A 21,108-nucleotide genomic window follows, 5' to 3' on the forward strand; every position below is an offset into this window, starting at 1 on the left:
TTATCAAAGCATTTCCAAAAAAAATATATTTTGTTTATATTAAAACTTTGGGATGTCGTTGTCAATACAGAAACATAAGCATAAACAGACCTTACATCCATTTTACACTAATGATTTACATCTCCTTTAATTTCTTAATGTAATGTGTCTTCGTATCGATACCTGTGATACAAATAAACTGAGTGGATCGGGTTGGGAAACTTGGTGAGTACATAGGGTTTTCAACCCACAATAAAGTTATTATATTGCATCATCAAACAATTAACCCAATTACCCATCCCCATTATCTTCTTTATTCTTAAGTATCTTCCATAAGAATCATCGATTCCTCAATATTTATTCCTAAGGATTGTCCTAAGGAATAGACACGAAGTCCATTGCTGCCAGGGTTTATATAACAAACACTAAGTCCATAGTTGTCGATGTTATTTGTTATGTAACGACCCAAAATTCAAGGCCAAAAATTTCATTTTTATATAAGTTATTATAAAACCATAAGTATAAAAACATCTGTAATAACACCTCACGTCAAAACTAAAGTGTCAGTAATCGAAACATGTTATCATGAAATAATATCACAGTGTAATCCCAAAGATCTCATGTGCGGAAAACATGGTGTGATGCGCTGTGATCGAGTCGGCTCCTTTCCTTTTAAAACGAAGTACCTGAAACCAAAACTAAAAACCGTAAGAACGAAGCTTAGTGAGTTCCCCAGAGCATACCCCACACAATCCAAATAACCACATAATCCATATCAGCTATAACAGCTACATAAACCGTAACAATCGCATAAGCATGCATATACACATACAAAGATGCCATGGAAACCCTCCAAGGTCTTGTTCACATACTCACGTAAATCATATCAACTACACCAGCCATGCATATAAACATATAGGGAAGCCCTGGAAACCCTCCAGGGTCTTACACCGGGTGCCATGGGAACCCCCACATGGTCTTAGCCCAATGCCTCGGGAACCCCCCGAGGTCTTTGACCTAGGATGCCAAGGAAACCCTCCAAGGTCTTACACCTAAGTGCCTCGGGAACCCCCCGAGGTCTTGACCTAGGATGCCAAGGAAACCCTCCAAGGTCCTACACCTAAGTGCCCCGGGAACCCCCCGAGGTCTTCCATGCAAGTATCACAAAGGCCACTAACATATCACGTACCACAAAATCAATTAGCATACTACATAATCACTAGCATACTCCCTATCACATAACCAACTAACATGCAACATAATACAACTTCAACTAGTGAATCACATATCATAAAATGGGCCGACATTGGTGCCTTAGACCCATTGGTATGGTGAGGAGACTCACCTGGCACTGCTGAAGTCCCGCAGATAAAACCCCAGTGCTGGTTGACAGGTTCCCGAACTGTCAACATCAAACAATACCCAATTAATAGTTGGTTCCCAATACATAACCACAACTCCATACTTGGGGTAAAAGACTACTTTACCCTAACTTAGCTTTATTCAGTCCAAGGCCCAATCCAAAGGCCCAAAAGTCAAACCATGGACCAAAGCCCAACATATGGCCCGATTTTCCAAATTGGGCCCAACCTTTACATGGTCTCATTTAAAGGCCCGACCATTTAGTCCAATCCAAACATTTGGCACTCTAATGGCCCAATATCATATAATCATTAAGGCCCAAACTATGGCCCATCTATGGCCCAATTTTCCAAATTGGGCCCAAACCCCTTACATGGGCCTTACCTCAAAGCCCATTAATTATTCTAGTCCATCTGCTTGATCTTGGATGGCCCATTGATAATCCAATCATCAAGGCCCAATAAAAAGGCCCGACAATAAACCCAAGTGAAATTAGGGTTTCTCATAAAATGACGATTAGGGTTAATTGTTTCTCACTTAACCCATTAAGGACTTAATTCATTAAGTCCATAATTCTTCTAATTAAATCATATGGTGTGATTGGGCTTAATACACAATTCCATTCCAATGACCCAAATGTGGGTCCCGATAAGTCCAAGCCCATAAATCCAATATCAGGGTTTTCTAAACCCTAATTAGGGTTTCCAACCCCATCTTAGCCCAATAGGCCCAATAGCTAGGTCTTTTGATCAATTAAGGTTCATTAGGCCCATTAGGGTTTCACTAGGTCCATTACCATTAGGGTTTTACTAGTGGGGCACCACCCACTACCACCTCGGGTAGTGGTGGTCAATGGCGGCTTACGGCGGCGGCCACCACCTTACGGTGGTGGTTTGAGTTTCTTTTCATTATTCTTTTGGTAATTACAATTACATTGCTTTAATCCAAAGATAAACACACACACTAACTAACATGCACACACACACAACCACCCTAATGGTGACCAGCGGTGGCTCGCAGCGGCAGCCACCACCTCATGGTGGTGGCGGTGGCTATTCCCAACTTTCCGGCTAGACAAAACGCCCCATACATAAACTAGCACACACACCACACGATATAACACACATTAAAACAGAATCACACACTCACACAATCTCACAGCCACCACCACGGCGGCTGGTGGTGACATGACACGGCAGGAGGAAGTAGAAGCGACGGCAGGCGGTGGTTTGCATCGACAACCACCACCTCACGGTGGTGGCGAGTTTCCTTGAGTCTCGGCCTATCAACACACGACCACCTGAGCATGATCGTCGTGAGCCAAACACCAAAGCGTACCCCGACCTCAACCACGCTCGTGGTGGCGCAAGGCAGTTGAAGAAGAACACCAGCGGCAACAGCCGCACGGAGTGGCTGCTACGACGACATTGCGGCGGCAGAAGAAGGCGGAGGAGTGCACGACAGTCCGACCGGTCCACGGGAGCAGCAGGTTGCCGATCATTACGATTTACAGCCTTGTCGACAGAACATGGCGGAAGAAGAAGGAAACACGGGGAGGTGGCTCAGCAGTGTCACGGCTGCGACAGCAGCTCTAGCGGCCGGAGATGGCAGCTCGTTGGTCGGAGAAGCAATGTAACAGTGGCGGTAACACCCTCGCCGACAGATAAGATGGTCGTTGGTGGTTTCCGATCTCCACAATGATGGTGGTGTGGCGCCGTAAGTCAGGAAGGGAAGGTGGCGATCGGTGGAGGGGATATAAGGTGGGTTGGCGGTTGCTAAGGGCTCCTAGGGTTAGGGTTCCCGTAAGGGTTATATACCCAGTGTCCCTTGATGACGTTCCTATGCTAGCACGACAGAACCGCGCCTGGCCAAGAAACCTAGTGCGCCAGCCGAACCAAGCTTAGCAGGCTCAGCGCCCGCCGGCGCCCCTAAGAGTAGGGCGTCCCAGCAAAAGGCTCGCGCCCGCCAGAGGCGCTCTCAATGTCCCGACAAAAAGCTCGCGCCCGCCAGGGACGCTCCCAGCGTCAAGACAAAAGATACGGTCAGGAGACAAGAGGCAGGATCAGACCATTACCGTCAGAGCCAATAAGGGCGCTCTAACAGATAGAGGCGCACGACCCACCAATCAACGCCTCTGGCCCTGTCTCCTTAAAGCGATCCTGTCGCGTGCGGATATGGCATGATCCCTAGGTATAAAAGGGTACGCTCTAGAACTCACAAGGTAAGCCATCTTCTACAGTTTTATCCACGAAAACCCAAGAATACCTTCTAACTTGACCGTCAGAGCGTCTTTCCGGGGGCCTCCTCCCGGGAAACGGCTGACGGCCTCTCTTTTTTGTGATCTTGTAGAATTTACCCGAAATCCAACAGGGAGACACGAACTAAGGGTCGAGCCAAGGTCGCATCATTTGGCGCCATCCATTTGTGTGACGAAGAACGTAACTAAAAGCACACCTCTGAGAAATCAATGGCGTCCGACGGCAACAATGGGCACATAGGAACTCAAAACAGCCCGATCCGGTCTATGACACCGTTGGACGAAACACCGCCACCGACGGCGGCCAACAGAGATGCCATGGGCGAGGGAGGTTCCACGGTAACCGCAATACCGTCGGAAAGCCGTCCACCGCCCACACCCCCAAGCATAACCGTTGGTACCGCCGTGCAACTCTCAGTCCAGCAGCCAAGATCGACTCAGGTGACGGTGCCTTTAGCCACATCGCTCCAGAAGCCACTAACTTTCCAGTCAACGGCGACGCAGTCTTCGATACCCCAAATACCACCATTCTTCACGCCGACGATGCAACATCCGCTGCCAATCCCTTCAACGGTACTGCCGTTAAGCCAAATACCAAACATCCAACCATCATCCCAGATGTTACTGCCGAACCAAATGCTGATGGGGACACACTCGATGCTTCCGTTACCACCGCTGGCGCAAACCATGATAACCCCCACGCCATTTTTTTACTCTGCAGCAGGCACATGGGGTGAGCCCACCATCACCACCAATGACAGCCGGCAGCAAGCTTCAACGAGTAACCCTCCAATGCAAACACGACCTTTTCCTCCCGGGTATTCACTTATACTACCGTTCCAACACCAGCCCTTCTATGACCCAAGCCCAGGCTATCATGCACTATCAGGTGTTTTTCCTCCTCAATCTCACTCGCAAGGACCATTAGCCATCCCAAACCAGGATTGCTTATCCCGAAGTGTCACATCTCCGTTCGCTAAAGAATTGTTAGACTACGAAATACCAAATACAGCCAAACTCCCTAACCTCAAAACCTACAATGGTACCACCGACCCAGACAGTCACATCGATACATATGAGTGGACAATGATGTCGTTAAAGCTTGACGAAAGATTCTGGTGCACGTATTTCCCGACAACGCTTGACGGGAATGCAGGAACATGGTTCAAAACACTCCGCCCAGGCAGCATCTACAACTTTGCCCAGCTTAAGTACCTGTTCCTCACCAACTTCATGCAGTTACGGAAGTATAAAGGAGATTCTCACTCCATCATAGGTTGCAAACAAAAAGAAGGCGAGAGTGTGAGGGAGTACTTCACAAGGTTCATAAACACCACACTGGACGTGCCAGGACACGACGAAGGCCTCATAGCCGGAGCCTTCACGTGGGGACTCTTACCAGGCCCCCTGTCCCAGAAGCTGATGGGCAAGAAAACTCAGACGCGAGCTGAACTAAAAGAAAAGGTAGAACGATACTTGAGGCAGGAGGAAGGCGAAGCGACGAAGCAAGCATACCTGAATGCCATGATGACAAAACGCCATAGCCCAACCCACACAGAGACTCAAGGGGGACATAGGCATTTTGGGCGAGGAAGAAGACCCCAAGGGCGTTTCAGGCCGTTCGTCAGGGATGATAGGAGGAGCCGCAGGACGGACGTATGTGTGGTCATGGAGAAGCAACAACAAGCGCAAGCGCCCAAGAGTCGGTATTGCGAATATCACAAGAGCAAAACGCATGATACCACCAACTGCTCCGTTCTCAAGAAAGAAATGGAGGAGAAGCAACTCAAGGGATATCTAATAGAAATAGTGCGAAATTTACGCGCTAAGTTCGACGCTGAGAATGCCAAGAGCACACCACGAGAAGGCACCCAACCCAAAGAGATATTCATGATACACGACAAAAGAGGTAGAGAGTCGCGCCTAACCGACCAGGGACGCCCCACAATTCCAACACGGTCACTTACGTTCTCAGCACAGGATCCTAGTCCGGAAGGCTGGAGGGGCGATAATCCACTCATTATCCAAGCCTCCATTAAGAATGTCGTCATACATAGAGTGTACATCGACACGGGGAGCTCGGCAGATATAATTTACGAGCACTGCTTTCGTCTTCTTCCAGACCGTTGGAAGGACAACCTGAGATCCACAACGGGGAGGTTAGTGGGATTCACTGGGCATAGTCTATGGCCTCTCGGCACAATCCACTTACCTCTCACGCTAACCAGCCATGATAAGCAGCAAAAGAAAACGGTTTTGATTGACTTTGTGGTAATCCGGCACTCGGCAGAGCATAATATCATTTTGGGAAGGACGACCGTGCTTAAACTGGGGGTGGTCCCGTCAACAATGCACGTGATCGTGAAGTTTAGCACCGCGGACGGCCCGGCCATGATTCTTGCTACACCGCCAAAAGAATTGAAATATTTTACGGTCATGCGACCAGTAGAAATCGCGAGGAAAACCAAGAAAGCACAGGCTGAATCCACGAAAGGAAAGGAGGTGATCAACGAAGAATATCCCGACCAGCCAATTAGTATCGGTCACGGCCTCCCGGATCGTACCAGGCAAGCACTAATTGACTTGCTCAGGCAGTACAAGCATGTGTTCGCATGGACCCCTACAGACATGATAGGGGTGGATAGGAAAGTAATCAAGCATAAGCTCATGACCAGGACGGGCGCGAAGGAGATCAAACAAAAAAGAGGGTCCAAGGAGGGGACCGTAATAGGGCGATCAATGCAGAAGTAGCCAAGCTGACGGAAGCCGGAATTGTGAGGGAAGCGGTTTTCCCAACCTGGATCGCCAATCCTGTCATGGTACGGAAGCATGACGGATCATGGCGCATGTGCATTGACTTTTCTGACCTAAACAAGGCATGCCCCAAAGACTGTTATCCCCTACCAGAAATTGACCAAATATTGGAGTCGTTACAAGGGTTCAAGCTCAAGTGCTTCTTAGACGCGTATAAAGGTTACCACCAAATTCTGATGAGCAAGGAAGACGAGGAAAAGACAGCTTTCCATACAGACCACGGGACCTTTTGTTACACCAAAATGCCATTTGGATTAAAAAATGCGGGGGCCACGTACCAGCGGCTGGTCGACTCCATATTCTCCAACCAGATTGGGAGAAACATCGAGGTATATGTCGATGATATGGTAATTAAGAGCCCAGACGAGGAAAGAATGTTACGGGATGTCGAAGAAACCTTCAGCACGCTAGAAAAGGTCAAGATGAAGCTGAACCCGGCCAAATGTACGTTTGGGGTCGAAGAAGGACAATTATTGGGGTATTATGTCACCAAACAAGGCATCCAGCCCAACCCAACCAAGGTAGACGAGTTCATTGAAACACCACCTCCAAGCACCCTGAGGGACGCACAAGGTTTGAATGGGAAACTTACAGCCCTTAGTAGGTTCATCTCGAAGTCAGCTGACAAAGCCATGCCACTATTTCACACGCTAAAAGGCTGCATCGAGAAAAGCAATTTCCAGTGGATGGCGGCGGCAGAGTCAGCACTCCAGCAGATCAAGGAAGCCCTGCATAGATTACCCACATTGGCTAGCCCCATCCCAGGCGAGACACTGCAGGTGTACCTTTCGACCTCTAATGAGGCAATATCCTCCGTGTTGGTGGTAGAAAGGGAGGGGGAGCAGAAACCGGTGTATTTTGTCAGTCGGGCGCTGCAAGGCCCCAAACTCAATTACCCTGCCTTGGAGAAGCTAGTACTGGCGCTTGTCTATGCGGCGCGGCGTCTGAGGCGCTATTTTCAAGCGCACCAGATTGAAGTCCTTACAAATTGTCCTATTAAGCAAATATTACTCAAACCGGAAACGTCGGGCCGGTTAGCAAAATGGGCGATCGAGCTGGGAGAGCATGACATCAGCTATCGACCGAGGACGAGCATTAAGGGACAGGCGTTAGCAGATTTCTTGCTCGAGATCCCGGGCGAGGGAAGCTCGTTTGAAGAAGGAATCTGGGCGGTAAAGGAAGTACCAGGTAGCAGTCGAGGATGGACATTGTACACTGACGGAGCATCCAGTAGAGAGGGCTCGGGCGCGGGCCTAATCGTGATTAGCCCAGAGGGAGAAGAGATCACGTACGCCCTTCGTTTCGACTTCCACACCTCGAACAATGAGGTAGAGTATGAAGCTTTACTTGCAGGATTGCGTCTCGCAAAACAAATGGGAGCAGAAGTCGTAACGGCCTTAACAGACTCGAGGTTGGCCGCGAACCAGATCAGTGGGAGCTTTGAAACACGGGACCCAAGGATGGAACGATATGTAAAGACAGTGAAGCAAATTGTCCAATCTTTCAAGGGGTTCGTGATTAAACAAATAATGCGAAGTGAAAATAGAAGGGCGGATGCGCTAAGCAAATTAGCGTCGACATGTTTTGATCACTTGTCAAAGAAGGTCCTGGTAGAGGTACTTAAAGAGAGGAGCATAGATGAACGATAGGTGAGCACCCTCTCAACCGACGGACCCACGTGGATGACCCCATTTGTCGAATACTTGCAACGGGGCGTTCTACCAGATGATCACAATGAGGCCAGGAAGATACGCATAAAAGCACCCTCATATGCGCTAATAAACGGGCAGCTATATCGAAAAGGGTTCACGGCGCCATGGCTGAAATGCGTAGATAATTCCAAGGGAAAGGAGGCGCTTCAGGAAGCACATGCAGGCCAAGCGGGCGCGCATGAGGGCGCGCACGCCTTGACAGGGAAGGTGCTCCGAATGGGAATTTACTGTCCCACCGCATATCAGGATGCTGCAAAGCTAACCAGGAAATGTGGAGAGTGTCAAGCATTCGCGCCGGTTCAGGCGAATCCTCCTGTACCATTGTCTAACATATCTAGCCTCTGGCCGTTTTTTCAATGGGGAATAGATATAGTGGGGCCGTTCCCGGAGGCACCCGGAAAGCTGAAGTACATGGTGGTCGCGGTGGACTATTTCACAAAATGGATCGAAGCGGAACCTTTAGCATGCATATCCGGAAGACAGATGATAAAGTTTGTATGGAAAAACATCATGACTAGATTCAGTACGCCCAAAATATTGGTCAGCGACAACGTCCTACAATTTGCTGAGAACCCATTCAGGGAATGGTGCGCTAGCAAAGGAATCAGCCAACGATTCATATCGGTGGCGCATCCACAGGCGAATGGGCAGACGGAGGTACCCAACCGGACCATTGTAAATGGGATCAAAAAGCGGCTAGGAAAAGCTAAAGGGAATTGGGCTGAGGAAATTCCAATGGTATTATGGTCATATAGAACCACTCCGCAAACAAGCACACAGGAAACCCTGTTTAGTCTAACATACGGAGCAGAGGCGATGCTCCCCTTGGAGATAATGATGGGCACGTTGAGAACAACCGATACTAGCGGGGAGGTCAACTCTAAAGACCTAAGGTTGAATCTAGATATCCTAGAAGAACGGCGAGAAAGGCCAGAGATGCACCGGGCTTCTTATAAGCGCGTAACAGAGAGATATTACAACCAGAGGGTCAAAGAGAAAGCATTTAAAGTGGGAGAGTATGTGTTGAGAAGAAATGAAGCGAGCCGAGCCCAACCCCAGGGCAAGCTAGGACCAACATGGGAAGGCCCATACAAGATTGTGGAAGCAAACCAAAACGGGTCGTATATCCTGGAGACAATGGAAGGAAGGCAAATACCAAGAACTTGGAATGCCAGGAACCTAAAAAAGTTTTTCTTTTAAGAGGAACACAATCTATTGCAAAAAGGGGCAGACCCAGCTGCTTAGCACCAATGGGATATTGTACTTAGCGTACCAAGTCCCAGTACTTAGCGTACGGGACCCCATGCTTAGCGCATCGCAATCCTAATACTCAATGTATTAGAGCTTGTAATTGACATATGTAATTGAATATTTAATGCATCGAATACTTAGAGTATTAAACCTCATAATAATGCAATCAACTGCTTAGTGCATCGAACTATTCAATGTGTCAAACTCAACGATGCAATCAGATGCTTAGGGCATTCAATCATAATACTTAGTGTATCAAATGTCACATTGACAAAGCCAGATGCTTAGTGCATCAAAACAATCTGCGTATCAAGTTTAAATCAAATGCTTAATGCATCGGTCCTAGTACTTAGTGTATTAGTCACCATGCCCAAAATACGCAATTAGGGTTAACAATAAGTCCACATACTAAGTAACGATTAAACAAAAGCCCAAATCTTACATCGCCAATAACAAAAAAAGCAAACATACATCCAGGGCTGTAGCAAAGCAACAAACACAAACATGTCAAATAAAAAGGAAAGTCTTCACGCCCCAGGAGGGGTAGCACACGATGCAAGAACATTTGCATCTTCATCATCACCATCTCCACCGCCATCACCATCTCCACCGCCACCATCGCCCACAGAAACAATCACATCACTCTCCAGATCCTCACCGCCCGCATCAACGTTACCAATACCACCGCCAGCACCTTCAACCCCACGCTTGTCTACTCCAACAATATCTTCACCTAGCTGCACAATCTCCTCTTCATTACCTGCCACAACTTCAGGAGTACCCTCAGAACCAGAAAAGATGCACAAGTTACGAATTCCTTGGATGTCTAAATCTCCTAACCCCAAGAGCACCGCATGATCCATGCTGGCAAACGATAGGAGAGCTTCATTCATACTCACAGTAGGACCAGAGGAAGAGGCACTAACAGCCGTGTCTCCAAGCCCAACACTCGCCGAAGCATTGCGAACAGACTCCGCCCCAGCAACAAAGGCAGAGTGTCGAATAAGGCTCATGACATTCATGAAGCCCGGATGTTCAATCAACTTGTCAACAATTTGCACAAGACCCACTCGCACCAACCAATCTAGGTCATGGCGCGTATCGTCAACACTCGCTTGCAGAACAATGGTTACTCGGTCATGATCAACAGCATCGCGTTCGAGGCTTTCAACTTGGATCATCAAACCCTCGTTAACCTGGGTGAGAGAGTCAACTTTTGCTTCCAAGGCAGATCTGGCATCCTCCGCGACAGTTTTCTCCAAAGCAAGGAGCTGGCACTTCTCTTCAGATCGTTGAAGATCATCCCCAAGCTCAAGAACACGACACTCCAATTCAGAAATACGGGCACCGCACCTGGCATGCGTAGCTTCCATTTCTCCCAGGGACTAAATACGTCGCGCACCAGCAACAAGATAGAACATCGCCTGTACAGCGACATAAGACATATTATGTGAAAGGGCATGACTACCCATAGCATCCATATCCGTGATGGCAGTCGGGGAAAGGCGTGTCGGGCGAACTCGATGGCATTAGCACAAACAGAAAGGCGCGACTCCCTGTGAAGGTTCCAGGAGGGAACAAAACTAGGAGGCCTGGAAGAGTCCCCACCAACAGTGCCACCCGGATAAGCAGGAGTCTGGTCTGGCTCGTCCAGGTCTCTTGCAGGTGAAACCTTAGCAGGAGCAGGAGAGGCGGTCTGAACATGTGTGGAAGAAACAATTACAGAAGAAGCAATGGGCTGATTATACGCCCCAGCAATCCCTTCGGACTGTTGACTGTCGTCATCAGGGATCACAACAACACCTGTCGGAGCCGAAGCAATGGAATTCAGAAGACGAGAGAAACTGCGCCTGGTCTGAATTCGCTTGGCAATGTTCGGCACGCTGGTGGATGGCTCGCCCATAGCCATCACGGCTTTCCTCTTAGCCTTCATGCGTCGGGTGTCAAAGATGATACCCTCCTTGCTGTCTTCGCTGCTCTCCGCAGAAGAAGGGCGAACACCACCCAATGGCATGATGGCTGAGATAGGGCGGGCACTCAGAGGGTTCGCCTCAGACGACAAGCCACCCCCAGTCATTGGAGAAGTAGATGAAGCGGCGGTCAAGGCAAGCTGGTCTATCCGACGAGGCGGAGGGAGGCTTTCGACCAAGTCTACCTCCCGATGCTCCAACTTCCCTCGATAGCGTTTTCGAAGGACTTCATCCATGGACAGAGGAGATTCGACACCTGAGAGCACGAGAACATAAAATCTTAGCCTCAATTAAGTATATACAAAGAAGAGAGAAGAAAGCAAGAGAAAAAGGAGAAGAGGAAGAAGCAGGCACTCACCGTTAACAACGCAGAAAAAAACCGCCATCTTGCCGCGACGCCTCCAGCAAGGACTCATCCCTACGCCAGATAGCAGGGCTTCATAGTAGTCTTCAGGAGACACTTGGACGTCCTTCAAAAAATCTGCAACTCTCTGATTATGGGGAAAAAGCTTAGGAATGGTGTCATCAAAGGCTTTCGCACGATATCGTCCGCTACCAACCAGGCCTTGGTTCACCCATAACCATTTGTCCTGCCAATTTTTGGGCGTTCCTCCGTCTGGAACCAAATCATGCCCTCCCCGTCGGACAGAGAATGTGCACTTGTCGTCGGTAAGACAGAACCTGAAGAAGTACTTAAACACAAAGTAGTCGGGGAGATAACCGTTGGTGCGGAAGATCATCTCAAATGCCACCACTTTGTTAACGGCATTAGGAGTCAACATCCGCAAGCTACAACCGTCCCTATGAAGGACCTCTTCCTGGAAATCTGTTAATGGAAGACGAACACCAGCATCTAGTGTTTTTTGATAGATCCCAGTTTCCCCGGGGGGAGGGGACGAAATAGAAGAACCAGGTGAGGGAAATTCTACGCCTTCCAAGGAGGAAAGGCCATAAGCGGTTTCAAGCTGCTGATACTCAGCCGCAGAAGGAAGAATACCGGGAAGATTCGCCATGAAAAGGTTAAGAAAGGAAACAATGTAAAGAAGAAAGAGGACAGTAAGAAGATGATGGGTCCAAAGAAAACCCTATGAGCATTCTTATAATGAAACGGAAAGGGCGGGACATTCAAAATATCTGACACAATGACGTAACCGCCAACCATCATGGCCCTGTCTCCTTAAAGCGATCCTGTCGCGTACGGATATGGTAGGATCGCTAGGTATAAAAGGGTACGCTCTAGAACTCACAAGGTAAGCCATCTTCTCCAGTTTTATCCACGAAAACCCTAGAATACCTTCTAACTTGACCGTCAGAGCGTCTTTCCGGGAGCCTCCTCCCGGGAAACGGCTGACGGCCTCTCTTTCTTGTGATCTTGCAGAATTTACCCGAAATCCAACAGGGAGACACGAACTAAGGGTCGAGCCAAGGTCGCATCACCCCTCTAAACTTATTTCCATAATAACAGGACCGGCCCCTCCTTCCCTCTTTTCTCTCAAAACAAGGCCAATATTTACCATTTAAACCCTGCCCCTTGAATTCCTTTACAAAATAAGTCTGGTTTTTACTAAACAGCCCCCATCTTCTAAAATCTTTACAAAACTAATCCACAATTTACCTTTTTAAACCCCCAACTCTCAAATGTGACATATTCAGATTTCCCCTCTCTTTTTCTTACAAATTAAGTCCCAATAATTACCACGGAGCCCCTGCCTTCATAAATATTTACAAAATAAGTCTCAAATTTATACTTTAACCCACGAATAATCACAATAATAACTTTTGGCTCCCAAAACCAACACCTGGCTATATAATTATTGATTTTAGGGCTACGATTCATTCGTTAATTAATTTATTTATTTATTTAATAAACGGGGTGTTACATGTTAGGCACTATATCATCTTTCATCTTTCATCTCTCATCATCTTTCACCTCTCATCATCTATATCATCTTTCATCTTTCATCTCTCATCATTCATCTCATCTTTCATCTCTCATTTCATCTTTCATCTACCCATCTTTACCCATCATAATTATAGGTATAAAATATGTATACGGTTTAAATCGAATAAAACATGTATGTTTTATTCATCCATCATAGATATCAAGAACACATATAATATACACACATAGCACGTAATTTATATTAAATACTTCATATCTATATGTAAGATGAAAGTAACTATGCACTCACTTGTTAAAGTGATGATTCCAAACTCGGGCAACGCTTCACTTCTAACAATAGGAATATGTGCACGATCAGACATTCGCTTTCCCACGATCCTCAGAAGTACCTGAAACAATAAACTAAAACTTTAAGCCATATCTTAGTGAGTTCTCCCAAGGTACTAACACACTACATAACAAACAAAACATGCAAATATGAGCCTTCAGCCTGACTGGACCGCCTCGTAGGGCCTACAGCCTATCTGGAGCGCTCCATGGTCCTTCGGCATGACTGGACCGCCTCTCAGGGCCTACAACCTATCTGGACCGCCCCAGGTGTCTTGGCCTTCAGCAAAAAGCAGGTTCGCCTCAACCCAACCACAATATGTCGACATATGTAACAAACAAACATAAATACAGAACCAACAAATACAGATAACCATATAGATCTACTACTCAATCACATACTAGCATAACACTATCCTATAACCAGGATAAATAATCTAGTGAGCTGACATTGGTGCCTTCGACCCACGAGTACAGTGAAGAAAACCCACCTCTCAGTCTGAAAAGGTATCTGACAGAACACAGCTCCGAATAATAACTCAATCGGTCACCTAAACACCAAATAATGACCAAACTCAAATACCACTCAAATTACCTAAAGTACCCTTATGTCAAACTTGGTTAAAGGTCAAAGGTCAAAGTCAACAAACCAGCCGAGTCAAACCAACTGATTACGCTGGGCGTATTCATCTATACGCGGGGCGTACTCCGTTTGGCCCAGAAGTCAAGACCTTGACTACGTACGCGCAACATACCATTTGGTACGCCCAACCAAGGTTGTAGAACTCGCTACACAGTACCTATTCGGCCGACTGCCGAGTAACGAGTACTCAAGAGTATTCGGGGAATACTCGGATTCTGTAATTCATGTAAAAATATTTTTAGGGAAATTATATATGTCAAAATCATAAGTTAAAATCATAAGTCGATTGAAATATATAACAAAAATTAGATACATGTGAATACACAAAAATCAAAAAACACACAATGGTCTCACTTCGTGAATAATTACTAAAAATTTAAGATATATATATATATATATATATATATATATATATATATATATATGTATTTATAATCACATATGTGTGTTTTAGATAATAAATCATTAAGTATATTATACATACTAATCACCGAGTTGGTCGAGTTTTACAAAACTGCTCACTTCAATAAGGGGCCAATCTGGGAGTACTCGGATTCTGTAACTCACCTCGGTAAGGGGCCGAGTAAGGAGTACTCGGCCGAGTAAGGAGTACTCGGCCGAGTAATTGGACAACTCGGCGGGTTTTACAACACTGCGCCCAACATATACACCTGGTCAACCCCATCTAACATTAAGAGCTTAATAAATCAAGTACATACGTCCAAAGTCAGATCCAAGCCCCAAATGTCGTGTTTGACCATAAAGTTTCCAAATTTATGGTCTTGCATGGCTAATAAGTGCTCAATACTAAAAACCTTAACTACTTAACCCATTAAGACCTTGTAACTCATGCATGGAAGAGCAGAAATGATCAAGACCACATTTTATGTTTTCTAAACACCTCAAAACGTCTTAAAGGACAACTTAATTGGATTGGAGTAGCTCATACTCAAAATACCCAACTAATGGGATCAAAAGGACACAAACTTCATGGCTAACTTAGATTTATGCATAGCTTCATCAAGTTCAAAGCTTTTTACCTCCAAGTGATGACAAATGGTGATGAGATTCTGGATCCAAAGAGTCCTACTCCTCCAAGATGATCTTCTCTTCTTCCTCTCTCCTTCAAGGTAACCAAAACACACACACAAAGCTTAAGAGTGCTCAAAAGTGGATTAGGGTTTGTTTGGGGATGAAGGCAAGTTGGAGGCTGATGAAAGAAGGTAGGTTGGGACATAAGGATGTATAAATAGGGTCCAAACCCTAAAAATTAGGGTTTATGGATCAGAAACGCACGCCCAGCGTACGTGAGCTCGCCCCAAAATTACAAAATGCCAATATGGGCCATTTTGCAAGCTTTCTCGTGCACAAGGGATAAAATGCAATAACTCTTCATACTTAGGGTTAAAATTGAAAATACCTCATCATCGGGATGTTACAATTCTCCCCCACTTGAACTAGACTTTGTCCTCGATGTCCGTTGGTGGGAATAACTTCAGAAAATGCTCACGCATCTCTGACTCGGGTTCCCATGTCCATTCGGAACCCTTCTGATGTTGCCACTGAACTTTGACTAATGATACCACCTTGTTGCGCAAGGTCTTCGTCTTCTGGTCCAAGATTGATACTGGTCTTTCCACATAATTTAGGCGGTCATCAACCTGAATATCCCCTAATGGAAAAACTTCTGAATCATCCGCTACACACTTCCGAAGATGCGAAACATGGAAAGTGTTGTGGATATGACTGAGCTCCTCAGACAATTCCAACCTGTAACCTTGGCTACCACCCGAAATGACCCAATATATCGGGGCCCCAACTTGCCCCTCTTCTTAAAGCGTATTACACCCTTCCAGGGTGATACCTTCAGTAAAACCATATCTCCGACCTGAAAATCAAACTCGGATCGCCGCTTGTCGTCATAACTCTTCTGCCAACTCTGAGCTATCTGAAGTCTCTGTCTGATCTGTTGGATGAGCTCTGTCGTCTGAAGAACTACCTCAGTCCTTCCCATGACTCTATGGCTAACCTCTCCCCAAAACACTGGGGTGTGACAATTCCTCCCATAGAAGAGGTCGAAAGGCGGCGTACTGATACTGGAGTGGTAGTTGTTGTTGTACGAGAACTTAGCTAAAGGAAGGTAGGAGTCCCAACTCCCATCAAAATCAATGACACAAGCTCTCAACATTTTCTCCAGTGTCTGAATGGTCCGCTCACTCTGACCGTCCGACTGCGGATGGTAAGCAGTGTTGAGATGCAATCTCATACCCAGTTCCTCATGGAACTTCTGTAGAAACGAGATGTGAACCTAACATCTCAGAAAAAGCATTGATGATTCATTTTGTTTACTGAATCAAGTTTTGATTCACTTTTCGGACAACTTTATTGAATATTCGAAAAAGTGAATCATCGATGAGTTTTTTTTGGAATATTTTTGCGAATTATGGTATTATCTAAATATTCATTTTGTTGATTCACCAAAAATCTTACAAATGATGCATTTCTTATCATTCCTACAAAATATTTCCTTCTTACTGGATATATATATATATATATATATATATATATATATATATATATATATATATATATATATATATATATATAGGGGTATGGGAGTGGGTATTCGGGTGAGATGGGGTAAGGTAGGTGTGGGGTTGGGGTTGGGGCTGACATTGGTGTGTGGGTGTGTATAGGTGTATCCGTGTAGGTGTTGGCGTGAGTATGGGAGATGGGATCGGAGTGGACGTCAAAGTGGGCTTTTAGGTGTGGGTGTAGGGTTGATGGTGGGGTGGCCGATAGGTGTGGGGTGGCATGGGGGTATAATAGGTGTGGACCGACAAGTGGATATAGGTGTGAGTGTAGATGTAGGGGTGAGGTGAGGTGAGGTATAGGATAAATGATGATTATTTGTTTTGATGGATCATTGCTAAAATAAAAAGCAGATGATATGTTATTTTTGTCTTTTTAATAAAATATATAGAATTGAATCTATAATCTTTCCTCTTAGTCTCTTTTAAACAAAGAACTTAATAGAATTTAAAAAATTCATATGAAACCAAACACAACCTTTCCTGGATTTCATTTCTAATTTCTTTAAATTGGTTCCAAATCGATGAACCAAACACTCCCCCCAGTCTCTTATGAAATTACTTTTGTTGTCAAAATACATTTTTAGAATATTTTTTAGTTTTTACAAAATAGTATTTATCAAAATATGAAACAACTTTGTTTGCAGATTGGGCAATATCCCTTTCTGAAAATAGAACAATTCTATAATATTAATAGATTCCTATACAAAATTAATAATCATTTTGTTATATGATAAAAAAAATGATCAATTTTGCTAACCTACAATCCATTTCGGTCATTTTTATGGCTATACTTTAAATCCAAATACCTTTAAATTTACGCAAATACTCATAAGTTGGAGTTTTTTACAAAAACATAACGGTTGGAAAAAGTATTTACTAGATAGGGGTAGTTTAAAACTTATTTACCAAGTAATTGTAGTTGAAAAACAAATAATAATAAACCCTAGTTTTTTATTCGTTAACTTCACGTGATCAATATTCACGCGTTCTCTCACGTGTCCGTCCTCCGTAAGTTGCCACTACAAGAACCGCCAGTGACAACAAGTCTCTCTGCCCTCATCGTAATTGCCTACAACCCCTTTTCCATTGCCGGAATTTCTTATAATTGCGTTGTTCATGAAGTCGTAGGTAAGTAATTTTTCTTGGCTTCTTTGTTTAAGTTGTCTTGTGTCAATGAGTTTTGGTTGGAAAGATTGTGTATTGTTTTTTTAGTCAACAATTGTTAATATAGAAATTAATTTGATTACGATTCACTGTTACCGACGCATCTTCTTTCGTCACTTTCAATTCCATTATATGTTTGTATTCAGCTACTTGGGCACCTGAGTTTTTCCCGATTCCTTATGAAGCATATTGGCCCGAGACATCTATTCGACGAATGCTTTCAAATTCAGAGCTAAAACGAAAGGAAAGAGGCCGTCATCGCTTGACAAGGCTACGAAATGGAATGAATATTCTAGAAGGAAAAAAAGTTAATCTTTGTGGATTGTGTAGACAAAGCGGTCATAATCGAAAAACATGTCCCTTTAATTTTTAAACCTAGAAAACGAACATGTTGATGTGTAATTGTGGTTGATAGAGTAGGATTTATTATAGTTTTTTAGTGATGTTTGATTATATAAGATTTATGCAAGTTATATTTGTATTTATGACCTTTGATGACTGTTTTTAGTTTTGTTACTTTTTTGATTATGCTTTTATTCATAAAAGTTAGAAAAAAAGAAATTAGATGTTGTTTTGTCAAGAATTAAACAGCCGTTAATATATAATGTTAAGAAAAAATAACATCTGTAATATTATTTATTACTTGATAATTTAGCTTAAAATTGTTTTGAACAACTTTAAGTGATTTTATTAATCACTCGAGCAAAAATGCTCCTCTTAATTAAGAACTATTTTAACAAAAAAAAACTTTGATATAATAAAGATATGATCATTTCTTTTAATTTTAATTTTAATTTTATATTATAAATTCATACTATAAAATTTATGGTGGATAGATATTATCTATAACTCATTTTTTATTGTAAAAATAGTTTAAATTGTAAGTAAAAATTCAAGTGTGCAGCCCCTCCTAATCTCTTTCTTAATTTTTTTAATATAGTATTAGCCTATTGTTCATAAAACCACAATTTTTAAGTTCAAAATAAAAACTCTATCATGTAGGCGCAAAACAAACATGTCCCCGCCAAAGCCCAACTTCCTCAACTTTTTACTGGAAATTATAATTTACACACATAATAAATAACAAATAAATTGTAAAAAAAATAACAACACAAATAGTTAAAAAGATACATCAGCAACTCGGAAACGACAATTACAATCGGCATTCGGTTTATTTTCAAGAAAATATAATTTCAAATTCTTAGTAGTTATGATTAATATTTATTTTTTATGTAATTTATGGTTAATATTTTTTTAGCAATATAATTTATAATTAATGATATTATTAATGATTGTTTTCTTAATTTCTTGTAGTTATAAGGTAAATCATGAGCAAGAAAAAAACTATCAATTTTTTTTCAAACCAAAAGAAAATATTCATGATACATGTTCACAACATGATAGAAAATAATATGGAAAAACTAATTAATGTTGAATCCTAAAAAAATCATTTTAAATTTAAGATGGATTCTTATAAGATGGACGTTTTCTTTTATTAACATCTCTTTCAATTTTGAAGATCTATTATGTTTTTTGATATATAATTTTTTTCAATATACCTCCTTTATCGACAAATTCTAGCTCCCATTGTCATTATTATTACTCACGTCCACTATTGCCTCTCATTAATTGCATGGTTGTACCAGATTTCACATTGCCTAAATTATTAAAAGTAAATAATAAAAAAACAAAATAATTCTCAGTTTAAACAACAATGTCAGGCACCTTTTTTTCTTCATCTTCTTGACAGTAGAATTTGAGGCAACTCCAGTTTACACTCAAATAATTTATGGGTTTCTATGATCAGCTCATTTTTATTAGATTACTGTACCGGTTTTTAAAGATCCAGCTATATATATATATATATATATATATATATATATATATATATATATATATATATATATATATACTTTACTAACACTTTATGAACTGTGGATATAAAGTTATAGCAACAACGTATGAAAACTAAAGTTTGATAAGCACTTTCTTCTTTCCTTCTAATGGATAAAATAAAAAAACGATTTCCATGGATACTAACAAGATTCATGAAAGTGGAGGTCAATTTATGGAACACAAAGATTGAATTGAAAATTTAAATGCGAGGAAAAGGAGAGGAGAGTAGTACAAAGTTTGGTGTAGTACTGGTACTACACAACCTTTTTTGATCTATCTTACTCTTGATTTATATACGCAGGTTTAGCCTCCCACAAGCGCCACAACTCGCAGGAAAACGCAGCTATGATGCACATGACCTTCTACTGGGGCCCAGACGTCACTCTGCTAATCGATTCATGGAAAACCGACTCATGGTTCAGTTACTTCCTCACCTTAATCGTCTGCTTCCTCTTTGCCGCCTTCTACCAGTTCATGGAAGATCACCGCCTGCGATTCAAGCTCCTTTCATCCTCACACACCGCGGTTGGAGACGTCGAGAATGTTCCACTTCTGTACACCAAGTTTTTCTCCGACCGTAGACGAGCCAGGTTTGCCGGAACTGTACTCTTCGGGATAAACTCCGCCGTTAACTACTTCCTGATGCTTGCCGTGATGTCGTTTAATGGCGGCGTGTTTGTGGTAATAGTCGTTGGGCTGGCCGTCGGATACTTGTTGTTTAGGAGTGGCGATGATGAGCTAATTCTTGTTGATGAAGATCCTTGCGCTTGTGGTTGAATTTTGCTTACTTCATTTCTGTTTTTAGTTAATAGATCGAAATCTCTGTCCCTCCGCACGCACTAAAAAACTATTCGAGATTTTGGTTTTTAAGCATTTTGTCTCGCCACATTATATATATATATATATATATATATATATATATATATATATATATATATATATATATACACTAGTCGTGTGCCGGCGTAAAGCGGTGACGAATAGTTTTCAAACGGTGATTAATTCATTTCAATAATAGTTTCTTTACGGCTATCCGATCAACTATAAAAACCATTAAGTATTAACCAAATTACAAAACATAAATTGCCAAATTAAAAAAAAGGAAAAAAAGAAATTACATAGCAACAACTCATTTATAGTTGGAGCACTCATTTACATGTCAATGAATAGTTTATGTCTGGGAGCACTTTATATTCCAAAGAATAAATAGCACACGTACATTGGAGCACTCATTTA

At 43.3% G+C, this 21,108-nt stretch overlaps 1 protein-coding gene across 1 annotated transcript; it reads left to right on the forward strand.

Annotated features, from left to right (window-relative positions):
- Positions 1 to 20,161: 20,161 nt before the first annotated feature.
- LOC145128726 (copper transporter 5-like) lies at positions 20,162 to 20,742 on the forward strand. The gene has a single exon (XM_079063530.1). It carries the CDS (start codon positions 20,218 to 20,220, stop codon positions 20,647 to 20,649), a length of 432 nt encoding a protein of 143 aa, XP_078919656.1. The 5' UTR covers positions 20,162 to 20,217; the 3' UTR covers positions 20,650 to 20,742.
- The last annotated feature ends 366 nt before the right edge of the window (positions 20,743 to 21,108 follow it).

The sequence above is a fragment of the Lactuca virosa genome, chromosome 8 (genome assembly GCF_052849685.1).
Source record: "Lactuca virosa cultivar CGN04683 chromosome 8, Lactuca_virosa_CGN04683_v6, whole genome shotgun sequence".
In the NCBI taxonomy this organism is placed as follows: domain Eukaryota; kingdom Viridiplantae; phylum Streptophyta; class Magnoliopsida; order Asterales; family Asteraceae; genus Lactuca; species Lactuca virosa.